Source organism: Odontomachus brunneus, unplaced genomic scaffold, assembly GCF_010583005.1.
Source record: "Odontomachus brunneus isolate Ranch 3 - 2012 unplaced genomic scaffold, Obru_v1 Obru_scaffold_047, whole genome shotgun sequence".
NCBI classification, from domain to species: Eukaryota; Metazoa; Arthropoda; class Insecta; order Hymenoptera; family Formicidae; genus Odontomachus; species Odontomachus brunneus.
Window position 1 is genome coordinate 489748 of NW_022639497.1, and position 16217 is coordinate 505964.

At 37.0% G+C, this 16217-nt stretch overlaps 1 protein-coding gene across 3 annotated transcripts in view; it reads left to right on the plus strand.

Annotated features, from left to right (window-relative positions):
- LOC116844830 (fasciclin-3) overlaps window positions 1-16217 on the plus strand; it is a 381741-nt gene that overhangs the window by 360768 nt on the left and 4756 nt on the right. Inside the window, exons 8-9 of one of the 3 annotated variants that reach the window (XM_032816894.1) lie at window positions 13860-13890; window positions 14149-14229. In XM_032816894.1, the coding sequence (XP_032672785.1) occupies window positions 13860-13890; window positions 14149-14229 (112 nt within the window). Of the gene's footprint in view, window positions 1-1392; window positions 13536-13859; window positions 13891-14148; window positions 14230-16217 lie in introns of those variants that run through there. The other 2 variants (XM_032816897.1, XM_032816896.1) reach the window with 2 other exon arrangements.

Sequence of the window (16217 nt, forward strand, 5' to 3'; positions counted from 1 at the left end):
GATACAATATTACGTTTATAGAAACGATAAAGTATCACAATCTGGCGAACGTGCAATACGTGCAACAACAAACAACAATTTTCACACGAATCGATCTCGTGCGATGTCGTGCGGATAGTGTAAAGACGCTGTAAGCCTCCGAAGATACAGTATAAAAGAACATAGCGTTTTCTTTTGTGTTTCTTTTTCTTCTCGCAACAAGCAACGATGAGCAATCGGCAAAGGCAAGTGTGGTAAAATTGTTCTGAGCAGAAACGACCGGTCCGCTGGATATGATTACCCTCTCCGCCTGCTTTCGGCGCTGCCCGTCGCCGTTTAATGTTCTTTGGTTCGTTAACAAGTACGATCTCGAACTGCGAATTTTCTTTGCTCGATTCCGATCGTACAAGCATGTTTGTCACCTGAGATCCCACCGACCCCCGGCTCTTTTACTTTACTTAAATCCCGAACGCAGATTGAGTGTGTATTCTTTTTGTTAGCTAGGTGATTAGCGTTTTAACAGCAACAGCAGCAACAGCATCGTGTTCTATTCTTTCTGTCTACTCGAATTTATCTTGCTTGAAACGAAATTTACGTTTAGTGCAATGGCCTGCCTGTGAATGTTACGACAATCAGTTTCTTTCTGATGTTTGTCATAATTCGTACTTTTTATACAACGCACGAGCGATGTAAATCTGAGAATGCTCCATGTATATACTCTCATCCGACGGGAACGTCAGTAGCATAGACGATCGAGTGTGCATCGACGCACCTTTTATTTCGGGCACACGACATTCACACTGTACATTGCCGTTACACTTGAGCAATACCCGTTCATTGATAATGCCGTGCGCGTAATAAGGATAAATGTGTCTGGTATGTTTGTGTTATAAATAATTACACATTGATCGCATAATGGAGACGTGAACTTTATCGCGCACAAGTACGTAAGAGCACGACTGACATAACGATCTTGATATGACGAGTTCTTGATTCCCTCGACTAGAGAAACGGATATTGAATTAAGTCACTCGAAATATAATTGTCCTACACTCTCGAGGAGTACTAATGTAAAGAATTCTTTAATTAACGTCATACTTGTGGTATCATTTCGCGGAGAGAGAAAATCTTTTGTCGCAAGACGTAACTCACACCGCTCGTACGATTCGCGAGAAATATCGTGCGCAAACAGAAAGACGTCCGATAGTATCGATTCATCGACAAGATAAACGGTAGTCGAGACAAGTGTATCGAACGGTGAATTCGCGCACAAAGAGATCGTATAGGAAACAGAAAGGAAAAGAGAGAGAGAGAGAAAGGGAGAGAAGGAGGAAAAAGAAAGAGAGAAAAAGATAGAAAGAGAATCCACACACGCACATTTGCCTTGACCGATCGTGGCGTTGCTTGTTGCAGCGAGACGTCGCGGCGATGAGGAGACTGGGGGTGACGTCGGCGCCGGAAGCGAGGCGCACATTACGCCCAGCGACGAGGATGAGGAGGATCACGAGGACCCGCGTATCATCGACGAGAAAATACCGCAAGGAGGCCAAGAGAATCCGATACACGCGAGCACCGAATACGTGAACGGCCGTACGGACATTAAAGACGCCAAGAAGGACGAGAAGACGGACACGCCCGTTTAAAAGAAAGAAATTCGGGCGTTTTCACGCACTTTCCTACACCGTCTCTTCTGATTCTTCTTCTATTTCTCCTACGCGCGGGAAAAAACCGAGCTGTCACGATTTCCTCACGTTACATCGGGCTTCAGCACAGTAACGACCCAAAGTTTCCCTCCGATTTTCGTATTTACGAGCGAGACGCGCGCAGAACGTTTTACACGCTATTTATCTCGCATTTCGTTCGCAGCAAGACGAATTGTTTCTGTACAAGACGAATTACGTAAGAATAGAAGCGCATTTAAAACTTTTTTTCCGATAAAATAGATAGATAGATAGACGTCACGCGCGTTTCGCTGAACCGCGCCTAAAACTAGCATACGATGCACGATTTCATATCTTCTGATACGTATGTCACGTTGTAAGTATACAAGGCTCCAATAATGTCTTCCATTTTCGGTTAGGATATTTTGGTTCAGACGCATTGTATCTACATATTTTTGTATCATGACTATTGGTTTTAAGAAGAATCAACCGCATCAAATGTAACAAACGGTTATATACACGATGAATGCATATATGCACTATTACTGTTGCATCTAATGTAACTGAGTTGTCAATTGTTCACAAAACCAACAGTCATATATAATAATATAAAATATAATATACAAAAATATGCAGGATACGCTCGAGCTAAAATACTCTAACCGGAAATAGAAAACATGATGTCCTGTGCAGTTCAGTTCACTGCAGGAATTGCTACCATACATTGGGCAATCTATGTTCTGAATTGAACTGTCTATAGCGTACCAGTCCGCATGCATGTCAAAAGGGATAAAATCGTGCATTGTGTGACACCGGTTTCAGAGTATCGATCATGCATCTTTTTCCTAGTGTGCAAAGTGAAAAGTTTCACGTGAAAATGTTCATCCTTTCATTGTTCAAAAAATTGTATGATCGCAAAAGTCGTCGAGTTCACGTAAAACTGTTCGTTTTTCACGTTTTCGATTTTAGGAAAAAGTTACATGATCGCTACCTAGAGACGAACTGCGTTCTGCTAGCGCGTCGCGTTCGCATTATTCTTCGACAGCAGTTGATTCAAAAACGACGGCAGTCTTCAAAAACGACCATAGGTGTTCGCGTCGGTTAAGCTCGATTCTCAGCCCGTCGACATTCGGCTACGACGCATCGAATCTCCCCTTCGTCGGCCAGTGAAGATACTGTTCAATAGATCTGGCTTTCTTTTTATTTCTTCTTTGATAGACAGATTTTCGCGAGCCGACAGGGCGAATTAAGTTTTAGTCGCGATTTGTTTTTGAATAAAATTAACGATTTTAATGGATTTTTTAACAGCGTTAAACACATAATTTAAAAAATACTCAATATTTTAAACGTAGAACTTCCTCTTAAGAGAAGCAGAGATCTGATGCGTAGAAACGCGAATCTCAATTTTTTTATATGGATCTATGAGTGTGTCCGATCGGGAGATTTTTGCCGCGATACGCTCGCTACTGGACAGAAGACACATGTGGTTCCCATGGTGGACTTAGCGATGATTATAAAGTAGTTATTACAAATTTCTGGGGACGCGCCTTTTGTCCCCATTGACAGCCACGATAGGCATCCTCACGACGAACCGAACAAATCAAATTGTGCAACCGATCTTTTTATAAACAAGACACACGAGACGACACACGTTCGTTTACGCGCGACGAGACATTACGCGTGCACGCGCGCACGTGGGGATTTGCGCGAGTCGCGAGAGGGAAAATGTTTCTCCGCTTCTACCGGATCAGGTCCCACACCCCACGTAAATTTCACGATATTCGGGCGAATGCATTCGTGCAAGGAACGACGTGGGCGCGTACCATTAACGCTAAGGCAAAGGAACACATTCCGCGATAAGATATTTCTTTCTCAATTGTAAGTAGGAATGTTTTTGTGAACGTAAATCTTTGTGAAATCTATCTCTATTACTGTGATCGTAATGTTTTTCGGTTTCGTGCGTGTTGTAACAACGCGTTTTCCGCGTTAACTTTCGAGGCAATTAGATTATCGAGTCCCGGTGAAAATTTCTAGGAGTTTCAACACAGTTGATCGCGACACGCACTTATTTGAATGAATTGACCGGGTTTTAATGCGTGCTCATACAATAGTTACCGCGGTATCAAAACAGAATATGCAACCGAACAACGAGAACAATTGCCATGCATATATGAGTGGAAGGAAGATTTTTACGAAATTTCGAACGACGTTTCCATCGAAGGTGCGGTCGCGTTTCCGTATTATTAACCACAACTACAAATTTTTCCATGCCTTTTGTACTGTAACATTTTTACGAACGCTGTAACATTCCCGAAGTGCGTTTTACTTACGTGCGTTTTATCGGAGAGTGAGAACTTTTTACACATAAGTTACATATATATAAATAAATATATGTATAGTACAATAAGATCATTGCGCGGACGTACGGAATGTTGCGTAAGTTCCTAAACAGGGTTACAACGTTACGCATTGTTCACCTAATTCCAAAGAGTTCGATGCTAAGGATACGTACACGCAGGGAAGTCTGTCAACCGGTTCAAACGATATATTGATTATTCCGAAATACGAGTTCAATTAGGCATTCGAAATTTTTTTTTTTCTTTTTTCTTTGTATGATATTGCCCACCCCATTTCCTTGTTTTCCCGACTTACGCAACTTACGAAACATACTGTATATATAATTGTAGCGACTAAATGTCCGTAGAGGGACGTTTCGATAATCTGTATTAAATACAACTTTATAAGATATGAATTGCATTCAGAGAATCTCATTTACGAAACGATATATAGATGTGTAATGATTATTCCGTTTTATAAGAAAACAGAGCAATTTTATAATAGCGTCTTAGTATGACAAATACGCTCGATCAGACCGATTGAGAGACGTAAAAAATCGAGCACTGATAAGATTTATATAATATTCTTGCGACATAAAGGATGTGTGTTTTAAAACTATCATACGATATATTAACAGCTCATTCCGTAGCTTAATTAGAATCGAAAATCGTCGAAACATATAAGTACAATTGTAAGCGTGTAAAATTACGCGGCCATATGAATTAGTTACTATGGGATCTCGACGCTTTTTTATATTAACTGACTCTAATCAATCTGCAGAGTATATAATCGTTCTCTTGAGTCAATATTCATAGTTGTGTGAATTATATACAATATTCCATTGAGAAAATACTTAATTCTAAATTCGTATTCATATATCTATATTCAACTGTTCTAATTAATATTACTTGTATAAAATATATTGATGAATAATTAGTAGACTATGAATATCGGCTTTAGTCTTCTTATTAAAAATCAGTGCGACTTATGTTTACACATGCATTATATAAAATATTCTATGAGTGTTGAAATTCAACACTCACCGTTTTCTGTTGAAGTCCAGCAAAGTCCATTCAAGATCGTGTCTGAGTCGAAATCTTATTTCTAACCAAGCAAATTCCATGGAATTTGAAAGACTAGTGAATAATCTCAAAATATAACATTTTTCAAGCTATTATCCTTTGATGGTATATATGCTACTTTATTGACTGCCGTTTTCTCCATATTGAAGCTTAGATAAGGATTTATTTAAGAATTATTTAATATTTAATTGTCTCGATATTCTTTACCTGCATTTTATTTTTATTCTTAATTTTAACAAACAATTTGTTAATTGTGTAACTTAACTGCAGATAGAATATATAAAATAAGCAAATATTACTTATTTTAATAAAAATTAGTAAATAAATACATAACTCTTTAAAAGAGACAATATTTTTTCCCATAATTAATTTATTATTTCTTTTCTTGACGTAGAAAATTGGTATAATTTGAAAATTCAAAAGAACACACACAAGAAAAAGAAAATTATTAAATTTAAAATAAAATTTGCAGTTCAAGAAGTACTATTAACATATTGACTGCCGTCTAATTTCTATTGATTGTATAAAAGCTTAACTAATGATTAAATTATATCAAGTGTACAGTACATTAATGCAATTTGAGACATATGTATAATTTATCTCGTTTCAATATTTCTATTAGTCATACAACCACTTTTTCAAATTAATTGTATTTTATATGTAATGTGTGTGTAACGAGAAAGATGTGTGGTCCCAGTGAACACCAACTACATTCTATCAGACAAAAATATCTAAATATTTATTTGGTATTTTGGATTTATTTGGATACTAACAGTATATTCACTTAAATCTAAATTCTTTTATTTAAATAAAATAAATAATTACTTTAATTAACTAAGATTTTCCTGATGTTTTAAGAAAATGCATTCTTTTTTTCAAAAATATCTTATGTTAATATGAGTAAATATATTTTTTTGTAATACCCACCAACTAAATATTTACTATTCCTTAGATATTTTTTCTCTCAGTATAACAGTGACATTACATCAATGTATAATTTACCATTCAAGAATGCAATTGTTACATAGCACAAGTATTGTATCACAATTTACATTGTTGAATGAGAAATGATAATATTGATATGACGTAGCTAATGGTTGGTATTTACTGGGATGCTATTATAATACTGGTTACCTATGATAGTCATAACAATCAACATCAATCTGTTAATGGCAGTCAGACTCACAGTAAATCCTAAATTTCGACTCAGGCACCAAATTTGTTACTGCATCCCCTAACGGAACTACGTTCCATATTCAGCATTCCGTAGCGACCACGGATTCCGTCGTATACATCGTTGACCGCATATCGCTTTCACTACACTCGCGACGCGATTTGATTTTAACGATTTGAACGTTTTACAAACATTCTTTATTGTTTCTTCAAAAAAAAATTATAAAGTCGATTAACGTAAGAAACAGAATCGATATTTAAACGATACGATCGAGTTTCTGGCACATTGGAACACTCACGTTACGAAATGTTTCGGGAAATTCTTACTCGCGAATTCTTGTATATTGAAGATCGACTGCGACATTGAACGATATCAAACACGAACCAATGGCAAGTGACGTGTATCTCTAACGTACGATGGTTAGGCGCGATATCTCAACAAAAGTTACCTGTAAAGATTTCGCGAACACTGTCGCTTAATGTGTCAGTGTCAATTTCACTTTAATGTTTCTTTGCGTTTGCTTTAACGAAATTCAAACTCACTTCAAACGAAAACACGACCGAGAATAAGAAATCGTAAACAAGAATGACTAGACCGCCAAAACAATCATGGCGGCTCTAATATAACTTGTTTCACGCTTGGTGGCGCAACACGTGTCATACATAATATTCAAAATAATTAAAAGATCGTACTGAATGAATAAACACACTTGAATATACACTTGAATTAATTTTATAAGTTAAATCATAAATATATATATGTGAATAAATAATGAATTCATTACGTATATTAATGTTTTCACTAAAAATTCATATTAAATAAAATAATTCATATTAAATAATACTAAGCGAGATATTTAATATTTTAATTAAATTTACAGACATTTGAAAGAACGTTCCGCTAATTATCTTGAATGATATTTTATATGACAAAATATGTTGGCATGAAAAACTAGCAAAATAAGTCGCACTGATTTCAACAAAATATATTTAAGCACCCATCACCTTAAATTATCATCCATTTTTCTCACTCACCAAACATCTGCAACTCAGAGTAGACCACGTTCCGCTATGTCAAGATCTGAAACAGATGAAAGACACGACTGTATTACAATTTAGAATAGTTTAACGACCGGGTGCGTCTACAAATATGAATTAACTCTTTCGCTCATAATCCAAATTATTTCAATAGTTTTCTCTCGATTTTAAACTCAAAGAATTAATAAGAGAAATATAACGAATCTGTAAATTTACCTTCAAGCCGACTCTGCTTGGCCCGAGCCGGATCCTCCGGAATAGCATTCCCGGAATCGTATCTGCTTGTCGGCTGCAACGTCTATTTTATCTGAAACAAGAAACAATTTGTCCTGATTAATTACAGTAATCTCAAATAATAATTCGGCATAGAACATTCAAAAATACAAGAGTTTAGACTGTATTCTCTTTTAAAATTTAATAAAACTCAAGTGTGATAATCACCTAAAATCAGTTTCGCTCGGTTTTCGTTATTCACGATGATCTCGGTGTGCGAAATGTAACGCGAATACCGTATCATCACGTTAACTCTAATCGCGTAATAAAATCGAAAATAATGAGCGACACCGCTTCATGTGCTCACTCACTCACGTCCGCGACTATTATGGCCCTACGCGTGTTTGACTCAAGTACCGAGCGCGCGGAAGGTCGCGCGGACACCAACACAATACGCGATTGCGACTAGCTCATGCGGAGCGTATCGAAAGAACAATGCATTCAGTGAGATGTTCCGAATAAAATCGAATAAAATCGATTAAAATCGAAAATTGAATAAAATTGAAAATTTCAAAAATCTGACTTAGAGTTGCGCAAGAAAGTAAACTTCACTCTTCGAAAATCATGTATCAGATTTGACAATTTTCTTCAAATCAGATATAATTCTATGTCTAATTAACCAATTAAAATTGGATTAAATTAAAGTGACTAAAATAATTTGAAAAAACAGTTAAATCTATTATTGGCAATCACAACTTGCTATTATCAGTCAATCGTCATGTAAGATAAAAATATCAATTCCAGAACACGGAATGTCCTAATCCTGGACATTGTTTTAGTCTTTAAATACGAATATTTAAACTTTCAACATAGAAGATGTATGTACATACTCAATACTTGTATATATTTTATGTTGAAAGTTTATTTTAAAACTAGAACAATAAAAGAATGTCCAGGATTAGATACATGTTTAAGTATTGATACTTTTGCCTTACACACATGAAATCGCGAGGCAAAAATAACCAGGCTAAAGCACGATTGAAAATTCATGTCGACTGAGTTGCGCGCGACAGTTTTAAAAATGACAAATGACTTCGCAGTACACATGTCATTATGAGTTTGAGCGTGAATTTTACACGATAATTGCTGGCCAACTTTGCTCACAACTCGAAAACTATCGTTACCTCGTCATTTTCATGTTACGATGCTCGATATTAATTAAGATCCTAGAATGTGCCATTAAAGTATCGTATGGTAGTTTTGGAACATCCTGCATAAAAAAATTATACAACATTGACTGCCTCCGTTTGTCGTAATTTTTCTTATTCTACGTGTTTTTTATGATATATAATGCGGCTATTTGTAAGCGATATTTGCGATTATCTAATTACGCAATTTTGATACGAGAAACATGTTTCGGTTTTGAATAAAAATTCGACTCACTTTTCGCAACGACACGCGCAGCCCTGTTTCGCTTTGTTGTGGACGGCAAGTATAACTAATACACTGCACAAAAGTCGAATCATATCCAGAGCGACGACATGAGTTTCTAAGTACAATTGCGATAATCAAATCTTCGAAAGCTGTCATGTAATATTACAATTTTTTAAAAGAGATACGTATTGCGTATTATTGCACGACGAATTATTCTCGCTGTATCGAGAGTGAATCGCCGTGTGCGGTGTGTTAAGTATATTTCTCGATCAAAATGACACATATCCTACAGGATCGTCGTAAGAAATTTTTCATCAAGTTTTAAAATCAATTTTGTATTTAATGAAACGTATTGCGAAAGTTTAGGCATGATACATCTACAGATATCAGGACATGCCTAGAAATCCGATTCCTCGAGAAACTCATGACAAAATTATTATTTAATTCATTCTTCAAGGAAATCCCAGATCAATTTTTATCTGACAAAACCTGATTTCCAGGTTTAGTTAACATGATATTTACCGTTAAGAAACTCCCGAGCGACTCTCATGCTGAAAAGAGAGTACATCTCTATTCATGATAGAATGCGGTCTTACCGAGTTTGATATAAACCTTAAGAGGCTTGTATCTAGCCACATCGAGCACACTTTCTGTGGCACGTTAATGGGGCTGCGAGTGGGACTCGTTCGCGAAGTGAGTTTCGCGAATCCTTATTGTTGTTGTCTTTCGACAATAAGTATCGTTTGTACTTTCGTATCGGCAAGTTCTCCTTAGCTATCACCAAACGTAACTCTATCAATTCCCGAACACTTTGCAACACGTGCGCACACGTACACGTCACGTACACACGAACACGAACGTAGGTCTCGTCGGCATCGCGTAAAAATGACTTAGGAACCAAAGGATATGAATTCTCGCATGTACCATTGGTCGATAACATGCATTTCCGAAATCCGCACACGTACACGTACCCACAAACCTACATCTTCATCGTTTTCCCGGATGCGATCGTGTTTCCACTTACTAGAAGGCCCGTGTCGGCCGATGGATATTATCGAGGTTCTCCTCAGAGAAAAAGTGATTAAGCGAACGCAGTATATAATTATGATAGCGGTACAATCGTGCGATGCGTTCGCGAGAGGTGACGGACAAATTTCGACGGGAGAGAACATCGATTGCGGTTCGTCGGCCGACGGTCGAATCTACTGCGTGTTGTACATACTAAATATATATATAAATAAAGATATATAAATATAAAAATATAAATATAAATATATATATATATATATATTATATAAATATAACACGGTACGCGCGCGAGATCGAGGAACGGTACCGGATATATAAATATATATATATATTCTGTGTCGAAGGCACTTGGCTTGCAACTCGTGAATGCCGATCGAGTATAAGTAACTCACTTATCCATTTGCACTCCAATTGCCGTGCGACCTGTCGTTATCCGCGAATTTTTCAGGGTGAAAGATATTATCGGGCAAGAATGATATGATATTTACTTAAAGGAAGTTGACGAAACTTTGAGGGGTACGAAAGAGCGACACGTGCGAGGAGGCGTAACGGAGCGGCATGCGCGGAATTAATGGACAAGTATCGGTACTCGGAAACTGGAGCTGCTGAATGTCACAGCGTCATTCGCAACTAGACTAGACAGACGCACGTCCTACATCCGAAAACGCGAGTCTTCCTTACAGCCGCGCGGTAAAAGGAAGGAAACGTTACGTGCTCGGGGGCATTTATTCCTTGCTCTCTCTTTTCAACCGTATTCGAAGCTTTTTTATTTTCTACTCTCTATTTCTCGGTCATACACGAATGGAAAGTTTCTTCTTCTTCTGCTTGACCTCCGTCCTTCTATTTCCTAGCCGAACGCTACGGAATAGAAGCAAAAGGAAGAAAGCGATATGGGAACGATAGGTCAACAACATTGGCCGTTCTACTTCCGAGTTATCGATACATCCGCGTGTACATTGCCATTGGGAACTCCGTTCGATGAGGTCGGCACGTTGTTCGCGCCGTCACAGAGGCTGTCACTTTTCAACCCGAATATATCGATCTGTTAGTATATATAATATATAGTATAAATATATATATGTGTAATTTTTTTTATGCATTATATATGTATAATCATGGTAATATATATTATGTATACTAATGTCCGTATGTTAGTATATGTAATAGAGCCTAAACAAGAAAAAGGGGAAATCGCGCGTTTACCTAAGAGATAAAAAGAAAAAAAAGAGAAACTAGAATACGCAGAAGTCGTTTCGTCTCCGCAACACGAATGACATCGCGACGATCTTGTTGCAGCGGAAGCGAATGTTGATGCAACGCCACACAGGCGACCCAAATCTTTTATATACGCCACATGAGTATGAGCATTTTCAATTTTTAAATATTTCACAACACTCCGTAAAAAAAAAGCGGAGAAGAACAAGAGATTACGCACAGTTTTCCGGAAAAAAGAACAATGCGACGAAAGAACTGACTGAAAATGATGGATAATTCATTCAAAATCTGTCCTAGGCTAGGTGTACACTTGAGGTTCTCATTATCGAGACTTTCTCTTGAAACATGAAATTTTTGAGTCTATACAGTAACAGCGGTTGACTACTGTTGAGAGGCAAATTGGATTTTGAATCACTCTTTCGAACACTATACTTTAAATTACGATATACATCGGAATAATGAGATCTATCAAAATCTTTTATTACCCGTCGGTTAAATTTGGAAACTCAAACAGCCGAGACGTCTACACTGAGAGAAAAAAATGGTTGGCTTAAGTAAAATTACTTTTGAGCCCAACGATATTTTTTGGTTGTTCTAACACGAAAAGTAACAACATGCATTTAAGGTTATGATTACTAACATTATAGTACGATTTAATTAAAAAATAGTTTTCTTGGCCATACTTTGTAGTAATTATTACTCTATATTATTACTCTATAAATATTAAATAATAATAATATTACTTTGTAGTAATTATTACTCTATATGAATATAGTTACAAATATCTTTTTCTCAGTGTGGAAAAAATAGAAGAGTGAAAATGATTTTTAGTTTTAATGACAATTTTCGACTTGAATCAGGTTATAATCTAGAATTTGTCTAAGAGAAGATTTTCGACTTGAATCAGCCTGTCAATTTTATTCAGCCGCTCTTATTGCGCTTAGAGAGCTATTGTAGTGTAACTGTTTCCATATGAAACTCACGAGATTAAGTCGGCTCGAACAGGTCCAGAGAGACGATAGCAAAAACAACGTCGAAGATCACTGCCAAAATACGTGAACCGATATATAAGATTTTTTGTCATATTAAATGCCATAAGAAAGAGAAATAGAGAAAAAGAAAGAGAATATCGCGTACACCCTTCGTCTTAACTGTAAGTTACAAAGTAACATTTCTATTCGCTAAGAATGACTATTCAAACCGTAAGATCTGCGCTTTTCTAACTTTAATCGATGTTTGCGAATTGCGTGACAAGTATCGTCGTAGACCGCGGATTTTTTCTCTCGATTCTTTACAACGTGCTAATCAATTTATTATTCGATTCGTTCCGACCGTACGATTACTAGAAACGTAGTTTCGCGGTTAAGTATTGTAAGATTTACAAAGCGAAAAAAACGAAGGAAAACCATACGCTAATATATATTTGCGTACAAAATTCCCCGTAATACAATTTTATATTAACACATTTCTTTAATTTTGTGTAATTAACTTTTATTATAGGATTATTCAATTGTAACATGTAATTATACTCGTAACGTTTACGACTTAAATCTCGATGATCATGCTATATGAGGATATATATATATACATATATATACAGACGTAAATACGGGCGTGTAGAGATACAGATGTATGGCGTACACGTTCGATCGCATTTTTCGTTGCATTTGTCTAGGAGTTAAATGAACTTGTAACTAAAAACATGTAATATTAACAGAAAGATGACATTACACGTTATTAAGGAGCATGATCGTTGGCCATAACAAAAATGGGGTATATATATTATATATATATATTATATAAATATATTTATGTTAACGTATATAAGTCTCTGTAGGTAAGGTGATAAAAGTGCGATGGCGGCGCCGATTCGCCGGATCGCGGATATTAATAAATTACCTGCAATTGGTGTTCTTTGAAGCATTGTTTGGGAGCCACCGATCGCGCGGGATCGCGCAGCGACCGGGAAATTGAGTTTTGCGTGGAGCCTCGTTGTCTCGTTATTACCAATTAAGGGCCCAATCGAAACGGCGCCGTTGGCGATCAGTTTCGAAGATCGCTACTTTCTAATTAAGCTGAAGGCTTTAAACGCGGTTACACACGGTCACGATTAAAGGAAAAAACAAGAAAGAACAGAAAACGAAACAACCGTTGCAACCGCGCGTAAACGAGACACGAGCGAGAACGAGAACATTTTGTATCTGTACTTGTAGATACAATGCGATAGGCACACAAGAGTAAATCTAAACTAAGGATTCAAATGAAATTAATATATAGAAGAGCTGTATGTAATTAATTATAAGTTCATTCGTCGCTATGATATTATACTTAGGTATCGTATGATTTTTGAAATAAAACATTTGTTTTAAATACACAGGCGAATGTTGAGAGATATATCGACCCGTAATATCAACTTGGATTCACAATGACTCGATGATACTTTGTCGTAACTTTAGCCTCTAAAGGGTGACTTCGAGTTTGTGTGTTAGGAGCTATGAAATTAACTACGTTACTTTTCTCTTTCGCAACTCTACATTATTTTTCTATAGCGTCTCATGCACACTGCGAAAAATTTATTGTGTAACGAAACTATAAACATCATGTGCGTGTAAAACGCGCGCATCTCTCTTTTTATCTTAAATAGAAACAACTTGACAATACCGAATTAAATGCAAAAATTTGTCATTGTTACTTTCAGGTCGCTCGTCCACCAGAAACCTCGGAGAGTCGTGAGTATATTAAGACATATTTAAAATGCCTGAGTCGAAATCACATTATCGCACTCTCGCTTGCAGTATATTTGCACCATAGCACATAACTAATAAAACTAATATTAAGTATCGCATTACCGGTAGCGCGCTTCGTTTCAGTCTAATTGATTCGAACAAACGAATGGTAGATCCATTTCTTTTGCGTTGCTTTTTGTCGAGCGGCTCGACATTCCGTAAATATTCTATCGTAGATTTGTCAAGCATGCACACTTTCAGAGACTTCGCGGACCCGGCGACGAGCGCTAATCTCCTTCACATCAACAAATCGAAAACAGCGGCTGATGTCGTTAGAAAAAGGCAAGCAGCAGCTTTTTATTTTATTTGTTTGCAATGTCAGACGTCCGTCGACGCGTCCGCTTTTCTTACTCGCCCGGCAATTGGATTAAATTGCACAGAAATGAGCCAGAGCCAACAAAGTATTGTCCGTCAGGTCGCTTTCTGCGCGATTTGATCGAACTAGCAACTTTCTCTTGCCCCGCGGTGTGTCCTTCGGCTTAAATAGGTCTTGTACACTTGATTAAAACTCATAATTTGTTCGTCTAATTAGTACATACTCAAATTAAATACAGCTATTCATTAGTGCAGTAATTAAGACTGGGATATCGCGACAAGTTCGTTTCACCAAAGAGGAACGATAAGCACATGATAAGTAGACAGCTGTACACTTTTAATGTATGTTTTGCAGTTAATGAGAATTAGGTTACTCATATATCGTGCTGAACGCGAGTGAACAAAATCTCATTCTATATCTATGCACGTAATGATGAAATGGAAGACAAGTACAGCTTACAAACGAGTTCATGATAAAACCAATTTACGTAATCATTATCACATATTATTATTACGTAGAGATAATTGTGTATGTATATAATTATTAACTGAATCGTCGGCACACATATATTCGACAAGTAAATATCTAATTCTAAGTTGGATCATTCATCTGTATATTCTGTTCCGAAATGACTTGTCGCCTTTTCATTTTGCGTCGCACTTCATCCTTAATGTGATTCCGCGAATAATTCTTGAAAAAGGAGAAAAACGTTGAACCACAAAAAGCGCAATAAAAAAAATAAAACGCTATTCATGTGATAATTTGGTCATTCTAGTCATGTTCGTGTGATTTCCTGATGTTTTTATTTTGCAGTGAGAAAAACGTTGTGTAATTCTGCAACACTTTTATAAATCGACTTTTGTATTTACATAATTACTGACACAGCAATGCGCTACTCTTCTTATCGACATAAGTTCTTGAAACGTCCGTTTTTTGGTAAAAAAACACTTTATTCAATATGCACTTACTAGGTCAAGAGTTATATAATTTTATACCTTATACATACCATTTGAGATGGAAAATCGCAACTCTAATTATAATAATAGTATTATAATATGGTGGTTTTTTAACTGTAATATGTGTGTGGTTTCAACCTTATTTGTATACGTGTAAGGTCGAAAATCGTGTAACTCTCCAGGGAATGATAAAGCATTCACGACGCCATGTGTGCATAGCATGAAATGTCACTTACAATGTGCGAATCGCCTTGTATTTTTCCAAATGATTGTGTTTTTCCTCGAACGATTAACGCAATCGTGTGACGTTCATGATATGATTCCATTTCCTCTTCCCTGCTCTCCCTCACTCAACAATCGTAATTAGCGTGAAAAATCGACGCTTCGTACAATTAGCTTAGTCCAGTATCACACGTATGTGTATATCTGCCTGTCTAGTTATCACAAATGACATAACCGTATTAACGCAGTGCTTATTTCGAAACATTTGATAGACTTTGTCGTGCCCGTGTTGCCAGGACACGAAAAGAGTTCGAGATCGGTGATGCGGGCGCGGCAGGGTGTGTGGCGGTGGAAGAATTGTAGTAAAGGTTTTGACTACGCCTTGTAGTGTTAAATATAAAAAAGGTTTATTTAAATTGTACACTTGTATGAGTTTTAATTACTACTCCCGTACTTATGAGTTAATATGCGAACCGCGCGTAAGTCACGTATGACGCGTATGTCGCGGCGAGAGACCGAGATGTTAAGCCTGACGCGAGTGGTCTCTCCGCTTTTTTATAGTATTGTTTTAGACTTGTCGGAGGGGGTGCCTGGCGACAAGAACATTACCATATTTGGTAATGGTTCGATGCGTTTGGAATTGAGGTCTTAAATGCGGAATGTGCAAGGTGGTGCTTATCGCAGCACTTGCACATCGCTTCCTTGTTGTGGCGCAATTGAAACAATTCCTCGAGAAGTGTTTCGAAAGCGCTGGTACCATTCGTGATTATAACATC